The sequence below is a fragment of the Acartia tonsa genome, chromosome 3, assembly GCF_053477335.1.
Source record: "Acartia tonsa isolate MP-2025a chromosome 3, ASM5347733v1, whole genome shotgun sequence".
Lineage (NCBI taxonomy): Eukaryota > Metazoa > Arthropoda > Copepoda > Calanoida > Acartiidae > Acartia > Acartia tonsa.
Window position 1 is genome coordinate 46,754,793 of NC_137262.1, and position 24,254 is coordinate 46,779,046.

At 32.8% G+C, this 24,254-nt stretch overlaps 3 protein-coding genes across 3 annotated transcripts; 2 read left to right on the plus strand and 1 right to left on the minus strand.

Annotated features, from left to right (window-relative positions):
- Positions 1 to 448: 448 nt before the first annotated feature.
- LOC145314918 (beta-1,3-galactosyltransferase 1-like) lies at positions 449 to 6,159 on the plus strand. Its single transcript, XM_080154995.1, has 8 exons — positions 449 to 475; positions 1,018 to 1,174; positions 1,500 to 1,592; positions 1,990 to 2,043; positions 2,267 to 2,312; positions 2,720 to 2,808; positions 5,237 to 5,316; positions 6,011 to 6,159. The coding sequence occupies exons 1-8, from the start codon at positions 449 to 451 to the stop codon at positions 6,140 to 6,142; spliced, it is 678 nt and encodes a 225-aa protein (XP_080011121.1). The 3' UTR covers positions 6,143 to 6,159.
- Positions 6,160 to 6,295: 136 nt separating this feature from the next.
- Positions 6,296 to 12,299, plus strand: LOC145315283 (uncharacterized). Its single transcript, XM_080155307.1, has 8 exons — positions 6,296 to 6,529; positions 7,191 to 7,218; positions 7,539 to 7,602; positions 7,863 to 7,930; positions 8,600 to 8,685; positions 10,397 to 10,453; positions 10,819 to 10,866; positions 11,659 to 12,299. The coding sequence occupies exons 1-8, from the start codon at positions 6,479 to 6,481 to the stop codon at positions 11,755 to 11,757; spliced, it is 501 nt and encodes a 166-aa protein (XP_080011433.1). The 5' UTR covers positions 6,296 to 6,478; the 3' UTR covers positions 11,758 to 12,299.
- A 467-nt stretch (positions 12,300 to 12,766) lies between these two features.
- Positions 12,767 to 20,369, minus strand: LOC145314365 (uncharacterized). Its single transcript, XM_080154247.1, has 6 exons — positions 19,879 to 20,369; positions 17,764 to 17,839; positions 16,815 to 16,865; positions 15,070 to 15,166; positions 13,551 to 13,666; positions 12,767 to 13,342 (listed from the first exon to the last, which is right to left on the minus strand). The coding sequence occupies exons 1-6, from the start codon at positions 19,938 to 19,940 to the stop codon at positions 13,178 to 13,180; spliced, it is 567 nt and encodes a 188-aa protein (XP_080010373.1). The 5' UTR covers positions 19,941 to 20,369; the 3' UTR covers positions 12,767 to 13,177.
- Positions 20,370 to 24,254: the final 3,885 nt, after the last annotated feature.

Below are 24,254 nucleotides of genomic sequence, written 5' to 3' on the forward strand. Positions count from 1 at the left end.
AAAAATACACTTGTAGGGTTAGAAAGTCACTCAAAAATCAGCCACGTGCCGTCATAAAAAAAAAGAGGGAGATGAGAGGAGAAGTGGGAAAGAAAAACCATAAAAAAGAGATGGATAATGGGGTCAAAAGATTCTGATTCTACTCCTCAAGGCCTTTCCTGGGAGCACCATGAAGCCATAGTTCTGATTCAATAAATTTTTGACACCCATTTACAAATAGCTATACAATTGAATGTCTGGTCGTCAGCGGTTTTAAGACTTAGGATAAATTTTATATTATCCAGAGGTGTATTCTACTCATAAAAATCATTTGCAGATCCCCGCTTTAGTCTCAGAAATCGACCCACCCTAATGGATAACCTCTCCTTTTTATGACGTCACGTGGCTGGTTTTTAAGTGACTTTCTCCCCCTACATTATAAACAATGTATAGGACAAGAAATAATAAAATGAGCATCCCCCAATCCTCATGCTTGGTTTAATATCAATCCCTGTATCCCTGACAGAGGGAAGAGGTGTAACAAGACACATTCAGAAACTTTTCCAGGGATACCTCAATCAAACTAAGGAAATTTTGTTATTTTTTTTTTTTAGTAAATTACTGCATCTCCCCATCGCAACCACCTTGTGTGCAACCCTTCTATTGGGACATTAAAAATCAACCAATTGTGTCGTTTATATTAACATTAACACAGCCAAGTAGCAATAACTACTAACTGTCCAATATAACTACACTTCCCCATCCTACTTATTACTTTGTTCCATCCCCTCCCCTCACCATAAAGGAACGTTTTGATCAATATCTGAGGACTATGTTAGCAAACTAAATTGACGACAAATATTCCCATCTCACCATATACACGTATTCTTAAATCCTTCGCTTAACTATATTTTAGTAATGCATAAGATAGGTACGTGTTTATGCTTTTGTGGATGTGTGCGGGCATTTATTCATATACAAAATTGGTAAAAAAGTAAGTTGTTTAAAAGAGACATAACTTTTAGTATATGAATGTAGAGTTGCCATAACATTAACATTAAAAATGAAATTATAGCAAAATTTTTAAAACAGGATTTAAGACCGTATAATGAATCAGAGTTTAATCGGACCTTGTCAGAAGAAGAACTATTGGAGACAGATAATGTACCTCAAGTAGACTTGGGCGCTATCAAGGATTGTTTTGACAAATTTATCAAATTAATCAATTAATAGCTTCGCTCCAAGACAGGATGTTTGAGTTTCTTCTGTCAACATTTCTTAAGATAATTTTGGAACATTCAGTCCATGCCTTTAATAAACTCAAACACTAAGATCAACGAAACCTGAAATACTGAAATATCTTTGCTTTCTTGGAATACGTGTATTTGTCTCATCAATAGGATTACAAATTAAACCTAGTAATTAATTTTGAATACAGTTTTCTTCATTTCTTGTAAATAAGGCAGTTGCTGAGATCTTTTGCATAAGACATTCTAGTTTGAATAAACAATGTAAACAGATTGAAAATAAAAAGGAAGAAAAGTTAACTCTAATTGATATTGAGGATTTTCAAATCAAAATAAATCCAAATATTTGTGATGTAGAAAAAATAGGTAATACTAATTATGAACTTTTGAGATCTCACACAAAATGCAGGTTGAGCATTGATACCGACCCCCCCTCCCCATTCCTTATTTATTGAAAATATGTTATGAAGGGTCATTTCCATATTTTGAATCCCTTCGGAGCCTCTATCTGCATTTCCATAACCCTGCAGGGCGATCCAGACCAAACCTAACCAAATCTTAGGTAGAGTAATCTAAAATTTTAATTTACTTTAAAGTGCTTTATAATGATATGATAACAGCGTTTATTAAATATAAATAGGAAAGAGAATGTGTACAACCAAATCTGATAATTTTAACAAAAAATATCTTTGTTTTCTATTGTACTTAATTGGCCTTGTTTTTTTATTATACTTATGGATATTGTCATCCTTGTTTATTGTAGGTTTAGTGATTCTTGTGCATTCAGCAATACCAAATGTTGAAGCAAGAAATATTATCAGGAATTTTTGTCATTCAAAATTATGAACATTGCAGTACTCAGGGTCATATTCAGGGAGTGAGAACCTTGAATGAACTAGGCAGGTCTTTCCAATTTTAATTTTGACACCTTCTTTCTATTTTAATGCAAATAAGTTAATTTTTTTAATAAACTAATGTTTGTAGATGTTTTAAGAAACACTTTTTAACGTTTCTGTATTTTTGAATGAGGCAAAATCATTTCAGAGAGACCTGGGGTAAACCAAATATTACAGGAGTAAATACAAGGTAATACTTTAACCTGACAAATTAACAAGGTTTCGTGGTTTTTAAAGTAATATTTATTTATTTATATTTTTCATCTATTTAGCCCGGGAATTTCGTGCTAACAAATCTGACTTTAATCTTATAAATTTTCATTTCAATATCCGCGAAATCTATAATACAAAGTAGAACGATGTCTGTCTGTCCGTCTGTCTGTCTGTCCCTTAAGATCTCGGTAACCACTGAACCGATCGGATTCTACTCTTCAGGGTATGTACCTATAGGTCCTGTGGTGGTTTTAAGCTATTTTCTTGGGGGGTGGGACACCCCCAACCCCCCCAAAAACCAAAAATCCCCCCCCTCTTGGTGAAAGCCCCTAGAGGCTAGGGGCGAAGCCGCTAGTTTGTCTATAATACGATAATTGTTTTCAGACTAGTGTTTGTGCTGGGGTTACCAGAAGATACAACTAAACAACCAATTATTGACTTAGAAGCACATAAATTCAATGATCTAATTCAAGGTATGGCAGATTTTAAATAAAAATAGTATTCTTAGCCTTATTTTACTACAAAAGCTCTCACATTTGAAAATTCAATTGGTAACTTCATTAGTTATGACGTGGCTTTGTCCTGGTTAAAACCCACAAAACAAAAATAATATAAAGCGTCGCTGATAAAAAGTATTGATAATAATATCAATAGCCCAGCACAATAAAAGCATAGATGGACAAACGTTCCAAGTAAGTTAGAGATCAATCGTTCAATTGATTAAATAAGAAAAAAATATTATGTGATTATTAAAAAGTATAAAATCACAACACTTTTTCAAAAATAAATATTTGTCTTTTGTAGCATGACCGAAAAACTGACAGACCAAGTAAATTGTTTCTTTGTTGCTTTTTTGTAGGGGGTATCATCACAAAAAAACGTATCGTTTATTCGAATAGTTAGAAATTATGTAAAATATATAAAACAAGGATGACACCATCCATAAGTAGCGAAGCTAAAAAATTACGGCTGGACATCCAGAAAAAAGTGTCACAAAAAAATAAACATTAAAATAAATCAAAAAACCTTTAAAGTTTATAATGTGAAAATATAGGAATGGATCTAGCCACACAACGAATAAGCAAATCTTACTGAAACTTTGTGGAAATATGTAAAATGTATACTTATTTAATCCCTGAATTATTATAATCGTATATCTTTAATAGAAGTCTAGAAAATCAAGAAAACTTAAAAATCTAGGAATCGAACTGGCACCCCAACCAATTTGCAAAGCTCAATGAAACTTGATAGAAGTATGCAGAATTGGAACTTATTCAATCCCTGAAAATTTCAGCCGTCTATCTTGAATAGGAGTTGTGTAATTCAAAAATAATCTAAAAAATTTAGGAATCGATCTAGCACCCCACGCAATTGACGAATCTTAATAAAGTTTGGTGAAAATGTAAAGAATGTAAACTTATTTAAACCCTGATAATTTCAGGCGTCTATCTTAAAAAGGAGCCGAGTAAATCACGTTTCCCCGAAAACATTTCAGACGGACATTTCAATTCATACAGTAGCTTCGCTACTAAAAAGATACATTTATATAATTGTTAAAATCCGCATACAAAATATAACGAAGGAATATAATATTCCTTTTCTTTTGTATTACATGACAAAAACATGCAATGTTAGAGTAGCTAAGCAATTAGTAAAAAAAAAATACTGTAATGAAGGCAGATTTTTATTTTTGTATAATTATGTAATACAGTTAATATATCAAATATTTCAAAGACTTTTCTTTTAAAGGATTTTAAAGGGTTTGTATTTTGGTGACTAAATAGAGTGCATTAAGCAGCTGGCCTAAAAGAAAAGCTGATAGGCTGTAGTGTTCATGACTAGTTTCATGTTAATTAATTCTGCTTACTTATGATGCAGCCATCAGCAGTAGGTCTACATGGTATCGGATCGAACATAGGACAGCAGACATAGTCTGAGTTGGCACAGCATCTTCCTATGAGAAAAAGTCCACACCATTTCCCATCCTCGCCACAGCCATGAGGATCTTCATAATTCTTTGCACTGTTCTCTTGGACTGACTTGTCAAGACTTGCAGACTCTAAGTATCCCACAAGAGCCAGAAGAAGTAGGATTGCTAGTACTCTCATCGCTCTTATAGATCAAACTAAAACTGCTCTGGTGTTGTTTCCTTTTAAATACCCAATTGATAAATTAACAAACAATGATAAGAAATGTTTATCTTACTGTTTACTTCTTGAAAAATCCAGATAAATACAAACAAAAAGTGAACATTTCTGTTTAAAATATAATTCTGTCAATAAATATAAATGTCAAATATGGAAAACAAACGTTTTAATGGAACTCCAAATTTCCACTAATTCTATTAATTTGTCAAAGTAAAAACCTAAATTTAATCATGAAAAACACTGTGCCGCCAGACTATAAGTACATAAGAGAGGGGAAGTCGAACCAAAAACATCTAATTTTTTACTTGAGAGGCGTAATTTAGAAACTTATTTAGCATAATCAACCTACCCTCTAGACTATACTCTTTTTGATACTCCTCTACTTTAGATAATTATATTCTCCTTTTATACCTTATAAAATTAATCATGTCTACATATGCTTCATCTCACAGTTGATTAACAAATTAGGTAATATATACATTTGCAAAAAAAATGTTGTATTCTTATCTAAATATTTAAATAATTTGACTACAACTTCAATCAATATAGGAATCAGTTGAGATTTTAAATATTCAGTGCTCGGCAGCCGCCTGTAAGCTACAGGGAAATCAACATTTTACAATTTAAAAAAAACTGGAAGTCTAAACCTGAACCTAAATATGGCAATCCCTCTGTTATTTTTTTTTCTCAAAGAATCTAAACGGGTTTAAATTTGATGCTAAGTCGCGGCTGCCGAGCCCTCGAATTGATTTAGGTGAATTCCTGGACACATACAGAAACCTATCATACAAGAATGTGTTTGTAAACCTATGGGCATCTCAATTTTGTAAACAGGTCAGTAAACAAGAGCAATCTATAATACAAAGTATAACAATGTCTTTCAATCCGTCCGTCTGTCGGTCTGAAACTTAAGATCTCAGTAACTGCTGAATCGATTGGGCTTTACTCTTCTGAAAACATAGCTAATGATCCTGTGGTGGTTTTTAGCTATTTTCTTGGGGAGTGGAACACCACCAACCTAACCCCCACCCACCCCCCCTCTACAAAAAATAGAAATATACTCCCCAAGATGAAACATCCAAAAGTAGAGAAGTACAAAAAATTATGGATAGACAAAAAGAGAAAGAGAAAGAAGGACATGAAAGATATTAAGAAGGAATGAAAATCACTAAACCTTTGTAAAAATATATTTTGTTGTATGACAAAAGGATCGACTAAGTAAGTTGTAAACTGGATGCTATTTGTAATGTGCTATCTTCACGAACAAAATCAGCGATCTATCTTAAAGGCAATAGAGGAAATATTTGAAAAATATTAAATAAAGCTTCTTGTCCTGTCATCTAAGTACACAAAAATCCATTAGAACGACAGAAATCCTAACTTAGTTACTATTTGATACCCACAAAAATTTTGAAATCGGACCAAAAATAAACGAGATATGTAGAAATTGGAAATATGTTTATGCATAAATAAAAAGATTTTTCTTCTATTATGTAAAAAGATTTTATTTAATAATTTTTTTTTTCAGGCAGAGTTCTTAGTAAAAACAGATGATGACATGTTTATAGATTTATATGCAGTCAATCATATCACTAGGTTCAAATATTTAATAACAACAATAATTTATTTTTTTTATTTCAAACCCATTTTACAATTTTAAAAATAAAGCTTTTTTATAATCAGGGTCGGTCCGTCCGTAACGGACATGTTAGAATTGTAATATCGATTTAAAACTTTGCATGATGATTACTATAACAGTTAGACACAAGTCAGCGTAGCAACTATATAATCGTTACCATAAAGCCATAACCAGAATCCATGGATTCTTAGAACAACAAGGTAAAGTTTTATAAGCGAGGCAACTCAATAATAAAATCATTAAAATAAAAGTATGTCCTTTTACTCACTGCTTGAATTAGCATAATCCTAAATATGTTGAATATTATTTTGTTGACCCTACCTGACCACAAACGAGTACAAATGGAACAAGGTGCTGATGTGTCCAGTTTTTGCTGGAGGCAAACCTGAACGAGATACTAGAAGCAAGGTAGGAAATTTCCCTAGAATGCCTTGTCGAAAACAGAAGCTCTAATTATGACAAATGAAAATAAGGGGGGGGGGGGAGGTAGTTTTTCGTTTGGGTTAAGTTAGGTTAGGTTATATTGGACAATGGGTTAGCCCCGCAGGATCAGGTATACCCGCAGGAATTGGGCAAAGGGAAAAAAATAACAATCCTCCTCTAATTGAATTTTTTAAGAAGATAACGGGTGGGGGTTTCAGTGCTCGATAGGCACTTTTAGAGAAAGCACCGCTAGGTAGTTTTCCTTTAAAATTACAAATTGGACATTAGAACAAGAATTCGAATCCGGTGGATAGGAACCGGTTCTCATCCATACGAAAAAACTATGTCTATCATCGTATTATATCCAGCTTTCTACGAATATAGAAATGTACAAATATAAGATTAAAACCAGTTTTTTTAGCCCGTGCCTTCGACAACTCGGGGCTAAAAAAACTAGTTTTAATCTTATAATTGTACATTCTATATCCGCGGAAAGCGGTTTATAATACGATGAAAGGAATAACTATTCTTTAATTACTTTAAACATTGAAAGAAAACAAAGGATAATTTTCTCAATTGCTATATTTGGTTTTTAATACTATTGGTTTTTCTTCAATTCATTTTACTTTATTTCATTATTTTTTAGTGGTACCTGTCAGAAACTGAATGGAAAGGTGAACTTATATTAATTAATTTTAGTATTAATTCGAATAACAAGTTTTATATATCAAGTATAGTTCTTTAGCATTTTTGCCTCTAGGGGCACTGAAGGTGTTGAATTCAACATACCACATTTTTAATTTTTGTTTTTAAAAATAAGTAAAATCCTCGCTCCACCCGTAACATTTTGTTTTGTAGTTATGAACCTTATTGAAAGGAGACCCATATTGGTTCTGCATTTAGCGATATCCTTCGGTTCGAAAAGACAAAGATCCTAAATGAAGAATAGTTTTATGTACATATATAGTATCTTATTCTAAGATTATAATTTCAGATTCTGTATTTCCAAACTATTGTACAGGCTGGCTGTACATTTCAACTCCTAGAACAGCTAATAGGTAAATAAATACAATGTCTATCCTTATAATAAAGTAGCAGGATATCTGTGTGTGTGTGTGTGTGTGTGTGTGTGTGTGTGTGTGTGTGTATGTCTTTTTGTACCAAAAGAAATTCACTGAATTGAAATGATTCTCCTTTACAGTATAGCTTGTCTTAGGTCCTGGGAAGGTATGAAAACTATTTTGAGCAGGGTATCACTTAAGAAAATGCCCCTAAAAAAATGTTTTCAATTACAAGATCAAACTAGTTAATATATTAGACTTGTGAAAATGGCACCAACCGAAGATTTCCTATGGATTGATGATGTTTGGGTTACTGGTTATCTTGGTTAGTATTTATTATTTTGAAGTCATAATGTTTTTTGATAGAATTATACTATTTTATTACATTAAGATCTATCGCAATCATTTTAATTAATTTTGTTCTGGGGTTAAATGTTTGAGGGGATAAAAAATTTTCGCGCTATTTTTCACCTCTACCTCTTTAAAAAATAGATAAAAAGCTTGGACGTCATTTTTCGTAGAATATTTCTAAAACTTTGCTTCCCTCACTCTGTCTATTTTTTAACTTCAGCCGCCAATAAAAATCTTATAGATCTCATGTTATATGTTTAATTTGTCTTAAACAATTATTAATGATTTTTTTATATAAAGCTCTTTTCGTAAAAATAATGTCTTTTGCACATAGATCTAAATGAATATTTCAAAATGGGCAAAATATTCAAAACAGATTCTAATTGTTTAAACAAATATTAATGATTAGTATTTTCATTAGGGTTGGTTGGATACTTTTTTGGCCGGATACCGGATATCAGGCTGATTTTTAATGCCGGATATCTGGCAAACGGTTGATATCCGGCAAATTACCGGATATCCAGCATTAAAAATCAGCCTGATATCCAGTATCCGGATAGTTTTAATATCCAGTTTCCGGCCGGATATTGAAATTGTCGGATATCCGGCCCAACCCTAATTTTCATAAATATATATTTTTTAGCTGCAGCTGCAAATATAAAGCACATAAACCTGAGGGAGTACTTTACAATGATGTGGGAGAAAGCTGTCATGCTCAAATCTGCACAGGTCATCATTTTATACCTGTCAATACTGTTGGCCTTCTATAGAAATACTATAGCAAATGGTTTATGTCGACCACATGCTTTTTAAATAAAGTAATCATGTCTTACATAATATCGACATATCGAAAGCAGAAGAGTAATATTGACATAATAAAGACATAATTTTTGGACAGGAATTGTTTATAAAAAATTGTATGTGTTTTACTTAAAAGTTTTAACCCTAGTACGTTTGTCCTTTAGACGGTTTGTCTCTCAGTACGTTTGTCACCTAAAGGATTTGTCTCTTAGTACGTTTGTCCCCTAAAGGGTTTTTCTCTTAGTACGTTTGTCCCCTAGAGAGTTTGTCTCTTAGTACGTTTGTCCCTAGAGGGATTGTCTCTTAGTATTTTTGTAAAAGGGAGGATTTGTCTCTTTGTACGTTTGTCCCCTAGAAAGTTTGTCTCTTAGTACGTTTGTTTCTCAGAGGGTTTGTCTCTTAGTACGTTTGTCACCTTAAAAGGACTCTCCACAGAAAAATCAACTTTGGATTTTTGAAAATCTAACCTGAAACTATTATTCTCTGTTCAATTTTAGGAATTTTTTGTTTTTGTGGCATCGCGATCGAAGCCCTTTGAAAATTTTGTCCGCCGCCTATTTGTACTGCCGCTATAACAATATATACTACACTTTCCTCCACTCAATATGTGTTCGCCGCTAAAGAACATTTGCTCCTTTGCAACCGGCCGCTCTACGATTTATCCTCTTCCTTGACTGGACAATCCTGCCGCCTCCATTTTGTGTTCGCCTCCGCCAAATATAACTATCTTTTGCCGCAGTTGCCGCATTCATCGCCCTTCTCCGCCGCTACTCCGCTATACATTGCGTACGTAGCTATACACAACATCCCCAGCCTCCATTTAATTTCTGAACAAGGGAGAGGGGAGCATGTATTAAAAAGCGACGTACAGCGGAGTAGCGGCGGGAGGGCGATGAATGCGGCAACGGCGGCAAAAATAGAAGCTAAAAATCACTAAAGCAGCACAATTTAAATGGCGGGAGGATTCACTTAAAGGAGGTAAAAAATTTCAAAGGGCTTCGATCGCGATGCCACAAAAACAAAAAATGCCTAAAATTGAACAGAGAATAATAATTTCAGGTTAGATTTTCAAAAATCTAAAGTTGATTTTTCTGTGGAGAGTCCTTTTAAGGATTTGTCTCTTTGTACGTTTGTCTTGTCCCCTAGAGGATTTGTCTCATAGTACGTTTGTCCCTAGAGAGTTTGTCTCTTAGTACGTTTGTCCCTAGAGGGGTTGTCCCTTAGTATTTTTGTCAAAGGGAGTATTTGTCTCTTAGTACGTTTGTTCCCTAGAGGGTTTGTCTCTTAGTACGTTTGTCCCCTAGAGGGTTTGTCTCTTAGTACATTTGTTCCTTAGAAGGTTTGTCTCTTAGTACGTTTTTCACCTGGAGGATTTGTCTCTTAGTACGTTTGTCTTGTCCCCTAGAGAATTTGTCTCTTAGTACGTTTGACACCTGGAGGATTTTTCTCTTAGTACGTTTGTCCCCTAGAGGGTTTTTTTCTTAGAACGTTTGTCGCACTAGTAAGTTTGATGGTATACCGTTAATTTTCAGTTTGTCAAATATTTTGTAAAAGTCACAACTACGCTAATACCTGACAAAATCTAAATTGAACAAAATTTCATTGAACTTTGCTATTTAACTCTATTTGATATCGCTAGAATGATGAAATTTATCACAATGACATAATAGCATCTCCTACTGGTAGACAGAGAGAGGTTTGTCATTTATATTATTTTATTTATTTTTTATCTGTTGTTTGGAATACTCATTCCTAATACAATAAGGTACAATGTCACAAGCGTACAATTTCCATAATCAATTCCTAAAAATGTGAGTATGTACTTAAACATCATCCTGTATTAAAGCAGTTTTGTAACCAATTTTTACACAATTTTGTTTCGAGTTATACATTTATTTCTGCTTATTCAGTTTTGAAACTCTTCAAGTGTTAATGGTCGCTTGCTGTACCATTTCAGAGCTTGTGGATGTTGTCATCCTTGTTATTTGAAAATTACATATTATTTTTTAAATAAATTGAAATCATATGTATATTCATTGTTAACTGTACAAATTGATTTAGATTGCAGAAGTTTTAACGAAGAATGCTGAAAGATGTTTTAAAGCCAAGGTACATAATTTTTAAAGAATCAAGAAAAAAATTTAATTTTTTGGTAATATTACTATTAATTTTTCCCCCTTTTTTTATCTCTTGTGCAGTAAAACCGTTCAAGTATGAAAGCTACTTTATAAATAACTTCGTATGTCTGTCCGTCCGTTAGTCAGTTAAGGAAATGATTTTTTAGGATTGGTATTTAAGAAAGACAACTGAAATTTTTGGTGATGTTTTTATGTACCGATACACTTCTAGCATATTTACTTGTCGGGCGGTCGATCATGCTTTATAAGACACATTTACTTATTTACTAATAAGGTTTCGTGATAGACTATGATTACTCCCATATTCTCTCTAATTTTTTCATGACAGCTGAAAAAATGCTCTATAATTCACATAGTCTTTTGTCCATGCATTATTTTTTTTTTCATGTAAATTTTTAGGCAGATTAAATTGGAATGCAATATTAGATTTTAATTAGGAGTTTGTTAATCCAAATATGTAAACTTTAAAACTTGTGTATTATTATTCTAAAAGTTGTATCACAATTTGTATGCATATATGCTAGCGGCTGCGCACCTAGCATCAAACAGTTCAAAAGTGTAGAATTTTGCAGTTAAATAGCAAAAGAAAACATCTCAAACTTCAAATCTTGAAAATAAAATAGTTGTAAACCCATCCAAGACCTATGAGAAGCTACCCTGTAAAGTAGAACCATATAAGATCAATGTTTCTTCGGTACAGAGACAGACAGAGATAATTTTTCTTTATTACAAGGTTATATTTATATGCATAATGTATTTTCAGTGTTACAACAATATCTACAAGACTAAACCAGCTGATAAAGAATCTATGGCTGCACAAGAACTTCTCAACAGAGTTCTACCAACTTATTTACCTTTGTGATTAATAATTAATTTTAATATTCCAATATATTTCAATGATTACTTTGCTCTTTTAAAAAACTTTTATTTAAATGTAATCATAGGCGTGCAAAGGGAGTGACTTTTAGCGTGTGATGCCTTGTAGGCATTCCAACCAAAATTTTTATTTTGTTGGATGTCAACTCAACACCCTCTTCTGCACGCTTATTGTTGTATGGTTATTAGGATAATATTTATTATTAAGCTATTAAAAGTCATTAGTATAGGTTCATCACGAAACTGTTTCTGTTAAAAGTTTAAAGAAACCTCTCATATATTGTAAATATTTACATTATTAAAGTAAAGATCTCTGTGGTGGTCTAAAGGTAGATGTGAGTGTCTTCATGTTTCAGAATCATTCTGATTCTAAGCTGCGATGGAAATGTATTTAATTTTTATTTATACAAAAACTCTCTGTGAATTTTTTACAGGCTGTAAGGACTATTTTAAATTTAATTAATTATTTCTATTTTAATTTGCTATCATGTATTTTTTTATCATTAAATAAATATTATTGTTTTGTAATTGCGTTTAATTTTAATATTTCCAAATTTTATATGCATATTGACGAAATAAGTGACATTAATATTAGAACTTAAAGATAACAAAAAATGTATTTTTCCATTGAAAAGTGATTAATATTTATTCTTTGAAATACCGGTGCTTTCCCAAATAAAGCACTTTGAGCGCTAACCCCCCCCCCCCTCCTATTGTGAGATAAATTGAAATTAGGGGGTGAAAAATGTTTCCTTGATTTTTGAGCGCTGACCCCCCCCCCCCCCTCCCCTATTGTGAGATAAATTGAAATTAGGGGGTGAAAAATGTTTCTTTGATTTTTTGGAGAGCACTAACCAATTATAAAACAACCTAACCTGAAGTAAAGTAATAAAAAAAACGAAAACCTATCCTACCCTTATTTTCAAAATTCATGGCAATAAGGGGGGGGGGGATATCAGTGCAAAAATATCACTGAGACGAAAGTAAAGTATTACTTAGTTGATTATATGGTTTATTTATAATTACAATATTAATTAATATATCACAATTAAAATACTAAGTCTATGACAAATTAGGTGAATTTTTATGACACTATTCTCTCCTAGAGTAGGAGTGTTAAGGGGTTGGTTTCTATTATATCTTCTCCTTTTTGTAAATGTTACTATTAAAATAATTTGAAGAATGATGGTCCTTGTAATTTTCTTTGATGGATAATGATTTTTTAGAGCTTTATTTGAATAAGAATTAATTTAATTGCCTTATTAATTTTATTGTCTTTACTTTAAGTGTAAGGCCAACGAAAATCATATATGTAATCCTATAAAGAATTCAACAAGAATTAACATGATATGCAATACTATTTATATTACTTCTATTTCCCCTAAAAATGGGTGTGTATATCTAAATTAGAATCGTTGTGTAGAATTATTTGTTTGAGTAGTACTGAGTGGGTATGGCAGAGTATTACTTGGCGCAGAGTAAGGAGGTGTAGGATCAGATGGTGGATGGGAACGTGTGGAGTGGTGTACACCAGCTAGCTGGTAGGGTAGCTCATCTGACATGTTCCCAACCTAGATTGAAACAAATTAAATTTTATTGTACAATTTAGTTAATCTAGTCTGATTATTTTACATGCATAGGCACAGATGTCTTTATTTATCTATCATACAATCTCGTGAATGGCAGTACCGGTCGCTCCTGAAGTTTAAAGGGTGTAAGGAAATACACCCATTGAGTGGTTTTTGCGATCTTAGTGGACAATCACATACACATTATTACCTGAGCGACTGCGCTAGTATAATCCGGAGGAGGTTCTTCAGCAAATACTGGATTTGTAAAGCCTTTTTCTTGGCTAGAATCGCCAATTCCACCAGGAGCATAAAATCCACCAGCGCCTGTAATATTAATAATTGAATGGGATATAGTCATAAGCGGGAGGGGGGGGGGGAGATGGAGGGTATCGTTATATGAGCCAGCTTTTACAATCATTTTATTTGAGAGGCCAAAATCTGTGGCACTATCCAAGTAATTTTATATATATGTATTTTGCCTGTACGGACTGTTTGTCTGATGGATGTTGCAGCATCATAAACATCTTCATCTTTTGGTGGACACTCAGCTGATAATTAAATAATTTACCTGTATGGACTGGTGGTCTGATAGATGTTGTAAAATCATAAACATCTTCATATTTTGGTGGACAAACAGCCGATAATAAAATTATATACCTGTATGGACTGGTTGTCTGATGGATGTTGCAGCATCATAAACATCTTCATATTTTGGTGGACACTCAGCTGATAATAAAATTATATACCTGTATGGACTGGTTGTTTTCATTAATGTGGCAGCATCATAAACAACTTCATATTTTGGTGGACACTCAGCTGATAATTGAATAATATACCTGTAGGGACTGGTTGTCTGATAGATGTTGCAGAATCATAAAAATCTTCATATTTTGTTGGACACTCAGATGCTAATTAAATAATAAACCTGTATGGACTGGTGGTCTGATAGATGTTGTAGAATCATGAACATCTTCATATTTTGGTGGACACTCAGATGCTAATTAAATAATATACCTGTATGGACTGGTGGTCTGATAGATGTTGTAGAATCATAAACATCTTCATATTTTGGTGGACACACAGCTGATAATTAAATAATATACCTTTATGGAGTGGTTGTCTGATGGATGTTGCAGCATCATAAACATCTTTATATTTTGCTGGACACTCAGCTGATAATTAAATAATATACCTGTATGGACTGGTTGTCTGATGGATGTTGCAGCATCATAAACATCTTTATATTTTGGTGGACACTCAGCTGATAATAAAATTATATACCTGTATGGACTGGTTGTCTGATGGATGTTGCAGCATCATAAACATCTTTATATTTTGGTGGACACTCAGCTGATAATAAAATTATATACCTGTATGGACTGGTTGTCTGATGGATGTTGCAGCATCATAAACATCTTTATATTTTGGTGGACACTCAGCTGATAATAAAATTATATACCTGTATGGACTGGTTGTCTGATGGATGTTGCAGCATCATAAACATCTTTATATTTTGGTGGACACTCAGCTGATAATAAAATTATATACCTGTATGGACTGGTTGTCTGATGGATGTTGCAGCATCATAAACATCTTCATATTTTGGTGGACACTCAGCTGATAATAAAATTATATACCTGTATGGACTGGTTGTTTTTATTAATGTGGCAGCATCATAAACATCTTCATATTTTGCTGGACACTTAGCTGATAATTAAATAATATACCTGTAGGGACTGGTGGTCTGATAGATGTTGTAGAATCATAAACATCTTCATATTTTGGTGGACACTCAGCAGCCTCCTGCTCGCGGGAATGTCTTTCCTAAAGTAATGGATAAATTTAGAAACTAGAAAAGCTGAAAATATGTCTTAGAGTTTTTAAAATCAGCTTAAAAAATCTTTTAAAAAGTTAAGGTGCTAGGCAGCTTTTTGACTATTTCTATAGAGGGACGGGAGGGATGTTAATCATTAATAGAAGTACTATGAGACTGATATCTTCCATATTCATTTAAATATTTCCGAAACATAACAGGCATTGTTAGGGTACCACATGTATAACTGCAGGGTTAGACATATAAAATGTTGGAGACAGTAAGTTATAACTGCATTGAAACGTTTATGACTTTCACGTCTTTCTAAAACAGTTCAGTTTGTGTGAACTTATTCTATTACAAAAAAAAATATAATAAAATGCTTATTTATTTTGTACTTCAATAGGTAATAAAAATGTACACAAAATTCCTACGTTTTTCAAATTTATTCTACCAAATAAAGCGGTTGGTTGAGAATATAGGGCCAACAAAACAGTTTGTCCAATAAGGTTTAAAGTCTAGTATGGGTCCTTTGAAGGTTTTAGGCTATTTCCGGGAATGTTAACTAATCTATCTAACAGAAAATGAATCTATTTGAACAAACACACAAATATATGTTATTTTCATTTTTTTCCATTTTTGATGATTTATTCATGATTTATTTTAATACAGTTATTAAAAAAAGAAAAAAGGAAATGTTTTCTTTTTTGCTTATCTTTAAAAGATAAGACATTTACCTAATTTTATGGCATTATAATGTCAGATAGTAACATGTTTTGGAATAATAAAACTTTCATTTGTTAGAACCAAAAAATAGATTATCCGCACTATATGGGAGAGTCGTTTTAGATATTATAACGTACAGATAGAAAAATTGCTTTGCTTCATTTATTCCTTTGCTGTCTTGTTCTATCTTCTCTACATTATAAAGCAAAGCTCTATTTTAAGATTTTAGTGTAGATTGACTTGAACTTATAAGCTCATGAACTTTTTTTATCCCAAAAACAGACACCACAGAATAACTTTAATTAAAGGTAAACATAAATACATCATCTTATTGAAAATGAGAGAAAAACTGCTTAGAGTCTGTATTTATGGTAATGGGTATAGAATGTGTGAATCTTTTGACAGGTTAAATTTGTCGTCCATTTAGATTCTTATTATGGTCAGTTCAATCATCCAGTAAGAGGGCAGGGAATTGGGTAAATGGAGGTATTGTTATTTTAGACAGCTTAGATAATCATTTTATTAGAGTACATGAAAATCTGGTTCAACATCCAAGTAATAATATATCAATTCTTTATGTATATTACGTGATGAATAGTCTTCAATAGTCAAACATATCCTAGGTTTGAATTGTAGTAGCTAAAATATATGCTTAGTTATTTATCGCATCGTGTTATAAACAGCTTTCCACAGAAATTAAACTGAAAAAAATGTAAGACAACCAGTTTTTTAGCCCTAAGAGGCTAAGGGCCCGGGCTAGCAAAATCGGTATTAATTTTATGATTTTCTGTTTTATTATTCGTAGAAATATTCACGAAATCATGAAATATACATGATTTTTGACTGAGAAGTGTTTCTAATCTAAGTTGTGAGCAAATGTTAAAAAACTGTTATCATCTTCTATTTCTATTATTTTAAATGTTTTGTTTTTACCTGTTCTTGTTGAGCTGCTATCATGTCTCTGACCCGTATAAAGTATGGAACCTAAAACAAAAAGAAAGTAATTCATGGGCGTGCAGTGGAGAAGGTTTGTATTAAGCCCTTAGGGTGGTGTAATTGCCCCCTGAGAAAATATTTTGACTTTTTCTACTCCCGCATGACTTTGACACTCATTTCAAGTCTATTTGCACGTATTTTATCTAATTTTTTTAGACATACATATATTTGCATTGAGGTTTTAAGACATACATAGACGTACAGGGGGGGGGGGTAATGGGGCGATTACCCCCCCCCCCCCCAAACGATTTTGGGGATGCCGTAGGCACCCCCAAAATTTTTTTCATTTTACCCCCCCCCCCATTTAAAATTTACCCCTACCCTTGGGGTGCCGTAGGCACCCCCAAGGAGGGGGTATTTACCCCCCCCCAAAAAATAAGAAATCCCTAATAAAAAATTCTTTTGCGCGCTTCGCGCGCATTTTTAATATTAAATATCTAATAAAATTAAATTACCCCCCCAAAAAATTTGAGGAATGAGAAACTGTCCCAATTTTGTATAACTTTAGCGGAACAAGTTCCAATTACGTCATATTTTTCTTTCCCGAAAAAGGGAGGGGGGGAAGAAAATCTCTTCAAAAGAGATGGGGAAAACCCCCTTTTCTCCCATCTCTTTTTTCTTCCCCCCTTCCCTTGCAGAAAGCAATCTACTAGCTGACAAAAAAGGTCTCCACCATTTGGCCAGGTAGTTATAGTAGTCTGGATTATACATCTAAACTTGAACATTTATTTATGTGAGGACGTTAACCCTGCGGGATCATATCTGTACAGGTTATTATCCCTGCGGGGATCTTCTAACATTTACTGAACCTATCATAACATTTGTTTTTTTTTCATAAAGTTCATTTGTGGTCCAGATACAATATGAGGGAAACGGATGTATTAACCTGTGTCGTGTTTCGTATGCCATTGACTTGATTTTGTTGCAACCGTCGGTTAATTGTGTACCGAATCCATAGCAACCTAAATTAAATATATTCACATCTATTTCTTTGACACGAAATTGAGATGTTCAGAAGTACAATGTGATCATATATGAAGATGGTTAAAGTCCCTCAACAAATTATGACGTCATACGATAAAATAACCAATGAGAGGTCAGCATAAATTTTACCATTATAGTTATACTGGCCTCTCATTGGCTATTCTATTGTATGACGTCATAATCTGTTGAGGTACTTTAATAATCTTCTCATTTAATATGAGAAAGACTAAACTACATAACTTTTGTGTTACTTTTGAGGAAGACGATTCCCTTTTCTCCCATCTCTTTTGAAGAGATTTTCTCCCCCCCTTCCCTTTTTCTTTTCCGTCATATGACGTCATATGGAATCGTCTTCCTCAAAAGTGACACAAAAGTTATGTAGTTTAGTCTTTCTTTTTAATATTACTGAAATAAAGTATATGCTCAAATAAGGTCCAAAAACAGCATAAATCTAGATCTTTTAGATTATCTATACAACATATTACTAAACATTTTGTATCAGCAAAAAAATCTCTCATGGTTTTTAACAAATTATGTCCTAAAACCAGTTTTTCCTAAGTGCCTTATTTTTTAATATTTACGGACCCTTTTAATTTAAAGTTTGTTAAATATAAAGTTTAAAATCTATAATAAATGACATAATCTAAACTAGATTTACAAGAAGAATTATAATTGTGATTTTAAAAATGATTTAAAGATTAGATAATAAGTGAATCATGTATTAATCTGGTTTTTATTTGAGTGAACAGGTAGAAAACAATTCTACTTTTTAAAACTCTATGATTCATAACAAGGACATTAAGATTCAATTAGATCTTGTCTTCTATGTACCAAATCTGTAAAAAAATTTCTAATTTTTCGTATTTTAGGTTTATAAGAAAACATTTTTGTTAACAATTTATTTTTGGGGGGGGGGATTTTTTTTAGGAGGAGGGGGGGGTAAGTCGACCCCGTTATTTTAATTTAAGTTTTATAAAGAATTTTTTGGGGGGGGGGGTATTTTTCATTTTTTTGGGGGGTTAGGGGTGTCCCATTACTAAAGAAATTAGTTATAAACCTTCCCGGGACATATAAGAAGCTACCCTGTTAGGGAAAATCCGATCAGTTTAGCGGTACAAACAAACAGACAGACAAACACACATCCTGTTACTTTATTATAAGGATTGATACTTTGAGAGAGAATTCTTTTTGGAATTTATTTGTTGTTTTAAAACATGTTATAATTATTTAAGAGGAACTTATTTCAAGGCAAAATAATAACACTTGAAGACACTTCTTTACTTTCTTTCAACTCTTTCAATTTCTTTAATTGGCCTATTCCTTATTAACCAAAGATGACAACCTCCATTAAAACGAAGCTTAACAGATAAGAGAGACAAACAAACATTGACAAATTTAGAGCTATAATATTTTTAAAATTGTGTATTTTTTTCATAATATGACGAATTTGTAAATCCTTATTGTAGAAAATATTTTCTTTTTATAAAAAGTTAAAAGTCACTAATATAAAAACAAGGATGACAACATCCATAAAAGCGGACATTAACACTTGTATAGTGTCAGAACTGAATAATCAGAATATAATTGTTTAAGAGTCGAAGCAAAATTTTAAGTAAATTTGTTGAAAACTGCTTGATACAGGATAATTTTAATGGACATACTTACATTTTTAGGACTTAATTGTGGAGTTGCTTCGCTTATAATATTGTACTTTGTTGTCCAATAAATTAGTATACCAAAAATCAGATCAATCGGGTAATTAGATCATATAAAAATTTGTTATTAAAAAAGTAGAAAAATCAACATGTATAAGATGGACGTACGGACATTCTAGCAATGATTATTGAGTTGCTACGCTTTCTAAATCGTACATAACTACTACAGGAATCACCATGAAAAGTGTAAAATCGATAGTACAATTTTAACAAGCCTAAATTAACGAAAAAAGCTATCCGTTCCGGATGGACGGACGGACCGACTCTAATTGTAGAAAAGCTTCGCTTTTAAAAATTATTACCTCAACAGGTAGGCAAATATGACAAAAACTAACAATAACAATAAATAACTCATGTATGTCATTATTTTTACTATTTCGTGCTATAACAAATATCTAATTTTCTTCTTTTTTATTCACTATCCAAAATCTTGAATCATTCTTTTTTCACATAACTATCATTTAACTTTAGTTCTTTTTCAATTATTATAGTTTACTGATAACTTATTTTACACAAAAGTTCAGTTTGATAAGCAGTGTTTTTTTATTGTCCTGTGCCGCCTTAATGATTAGGTTTCTTATCTTTTACATTGTAAAGCTGATAAAAGCCCACACTGGTAAGTTTTTTCAACACATAAACAAAAAAAAATAATTATTATATTTGTAACAAAAATTCTTCCAATTTTTTGTAATTCGAGGATTTTTTTAGAATTAATTTGAAAGAAATCAACTTGGTAGCGAGCTAAGGCTGAACTAAACTTTATGTGCACCATCTTTAGCCTATGTGCGTGCATACAAAACAAAACAAATGTGGGTATTTGTCAGGAAGTAAACCCAAAGTAAAAAAAGCCACATAACCTTATTTTTTTATGCAATTGTCAAAACAAAAGATATTAAAAATATTCAACATATTTAATTTTGCTTTTAAAAATTATGTCTAATTATTCGGTCATCATTAAAAGCTTCTGAAATCTGAAAGGTAATTTGTATTAAATTTAGCTATCATGTTATATTTGCTGTTATGTATAATCTCAGTTCTGACGCATGTTAACACGGCGCCTTTTTTGGCATTTCCTTTTTTCTCCTAGTGGATTTAACCAGAATTTATTCACTTTATATAAATACTACAGCTTATATATTTTAATTGTTAATTAAAATTAAATTAAAAGCCTAAAGTGTTCAAACATTGTTTAAAAACTATATAAATGACTATGGAAATGTGAAAAATTCTAGATTATTCTGTAGAAGTAAAACGTCTAAGTATTTTTTCCTTACCGAACAAAACATACTTCATGAGTTTTTGGCGGCTGGTGTTTTTTCAGTTTAGCAGATTTTTTATAAATGTACCTAATATAATGTTACGACCCTAGAGATCTTTAGGTACACTTGTTGTGGGAGAGGGAGGGGGGATCGACCCACCTCCAATTTTAGAATTTAGTTTAAAAAAGAAAAAGTAAAAAATGGAAGGGTTGTCATTTTTTTCAAGAAGCTATTTTTCTTGGTACCTTCATTACAAACCTTCCCAGAACCTATGAGACGTTACATTGTACAGGAGAACCATATCAGTTGAGCGGTAAGCGAGATCCTTCGGTTCAAACAGATAGACAGCCCGTTACTTTTATATAATGATTAAACATGTATTTTCGATCAGCTGAAATAAATTTCCTATTCGAGCCCTAGTTTCCTAAAGTGTACAGCAGATGACCCAATTATTGCAGACCCTATTTTCAGCGACTCCGGTCAAATAGAAAAGCGATTAATTGTATAAAAAATTTATACATTATACATTCAAAAATTTTAATTTTTCAATTTTAGATTTTTTTCAAGTTTGAAGCTTTTTTAGCTAGTAGCAAATATTAAGATAGGACGCGGAAGCTACGCACACTTTCGGAAACTAAATTCAGTTCATCGTATTTTCATAGTTATAAGGGATTCAGGGATATAACAACGGGAAGTAAAATTGCCTTGCCCTAAAGTCCAAATGTGGACCAATTCAACATTTGCTAACTATTAAATACTGAATAGAAACAAAGTTTAAAAACAGTAGTCCTAATATTGTCCCCTTTCTTCCTGATTTTGAAAAACTTTCTAGTATGGCTTCGAAACCGATTAATTTCCGCTTGATAATAACCGGTTATCACCCATACTAAAAAATCATGTATATAATCGTATTATTGACAATTCTCCACGAATATTAACATAAAAATCACAATACACCGGTGTCCTGGATAGGAAACAGGTTTTTTTTGACATACGTCTCACAAGACCTATGTAGTCATGACCGGGAGACAATGACGGTTCAGTACATGACTTTCGTTAAATCACAGCTGATCATTTTTGTGGCTTTTTTTGAAAATTACTTTTATACCCAAATTTTCATAGTTTTTCCTTCAAAAATCACAATTTTCTCACATTTGCAGCTTAGTTAACTTAAATTTACACAAGAAAAGTATAATAAATACAGCTGAACTAAAAAACTGCGTTATCATTAATAACAAAATCTTTAAGAATCTTGAATAATCTAAGATTTGTAGTCTAGAAATGAAATAAGAGTTTTTGAAGTAAATATTTGAATTGATGTCTAAACAACTCTTGTAATTAACTTTTTAAAAAATATTTCATGTCCCTGTTGCATGCCTCATGACATATTATATTTTTAAAACAAGTTTCCTTGAAATATTAACAAGTTATCCTGCTCAATATTGGTTCTTGGCTGATTTGATGTCTCAACATCAAAACAATATCTGCTTGGAGTATAACATATATATCCACAACCACAGTTGCCATGTTTAAAGTCCTATATTACCATATATACCAGGCTACAAATGAATATACAACCAGTCCTTGGTTCAAAAGAGCTTAGTAGAAGGTTAATATTTTTAACAAGTGGGATTATCACTTGTAAGTGTTTGACATGAACTTGGAATCCGTGTAAAGACCAGTCTATAGCTGGTCTTGATTGAGTCTCTGCCTTTTGTACACACTGCTTGTCTTTACTACTGATTAAATGTCATAGTGAGAACCAAGGAAGGTTTTACATAGGTGAACCTACAGAATGATTATAGATACATATTGGATTCTAAGCTGGATGAATAATTTGCAAGATAGTGTATTCAAGATAGTGTAAGAGCAGCTAACTGACAGGAAAGCACTTGGCTCATAGCTTGAAGAAAATAATAGTAGCTTATTACTAGAGTGAATGTGAATGCTGGTTACATGATCATAACTGGATTTTATTCAAGTGTGATTTCCAATGGCGACTTTAAAATTTAATTTGAAAATAAACACAGGCAAGTTCTTTGTCCTAAGCAGATCAATACTACCCTTCCTAAAAGCTACCAGTAGTAAAGGGACCTAGGAAGGTGTTGAACAGGAAGACCAAAATGTAGGATTAGCAAAGCAAAAATAAAGGGCAGTTTGTATATCAAGTGGTGTTAAATTTGGAATCATAGACCCACCTGACTTTCAATCAGCAGAGTAGGCGGAAACCATGGTGAATTTCTGAGTAATAGAGAATGAGAGGATATGAGCTCTTAGCTGAAGTAACTAAGGCAAGGGAGTCTTAAAGACCATGTAGCTAGATGCATGACAGTCTTGGCTTTCATTCATGGAAAGATCTCTCATGACAGTAGTTGGTTCATAGGAAACCAAAGGAAAGGAAGTAAAAAGTAAGAATACTTGAAAGTTTATTCTGAATCTTGAGGTTATCCCTTTATATGGCAAAAGTCAAGCCACAAGTTCAATAGCAAACAAGTGCCATAAAGAAAGAGTCAAAAGTGTGTGAAATTGTTGATTAACAAACAAGGTCAGAATTCTAAACTGACTTCCATCAAGATTTATAGGCTGGGTGAAACATGTCAGCCGGCTAGAATAAAGGTCTGGCTATACCAGGGTGGAGAGAAGTACCCTGTTTAGTGGAAAGTATTATGAGGCATACTTGTTAAAGTTGAAGGACAGGGACGGTAACTTTAACGTCTTTAAACAAGAAGTTTAACATGTGGATTGATAGGAGATAATGTTTTAGTGAAGAAATTTGAGGGCAATAACTTTATGTTGTGGAGTCAAAGGCAAAGTCAGATAGATTGAATCATGTTAAAGCCAGGTGAAAGCCTATGGAGGCTAGAAGCAGTTCTGACGTGCAAATTTATTGTTGAACATTAATTAAAAATAATTAACTCTTACTCAATTTCTAGACTACAAATCTTATTCCATTGATTCTGAAAGATCTTGTTATAGGTGATAGTGTGGTATCCGCCGAGGATAAATGGCAGACACCGGAGTTCAATTAGATTACGGCAGTGTGACAGACGTGGACACCTTACTATAGAGAAGCTACGCTTCTCTAGCATTCACCAAATAATAATCAACATCTATTTCAGTTGTCACTTTATTGCAGGTCTAAAGGGTACTAAAGCTATATACAACAAACAATAACTACACAGATAGGAATAAATAATCATAACATAAAAGCATTATAATACATATACAATAGTCAGTTTGGGCAATAATGATCCCCCATCCCTGGAAGGGGTGGGGGGAATTAACAATACAGTTAACCATAATAAACTTGGCAGATTCAATCATTAATTTTAGGCATAGGGAGGGGGTCGTCAGACCCCTTCCCCAGGACTCGGGGGAGGGCCATTGACCCTCCACCGAACCCCGGTCAGGGGTGCCAT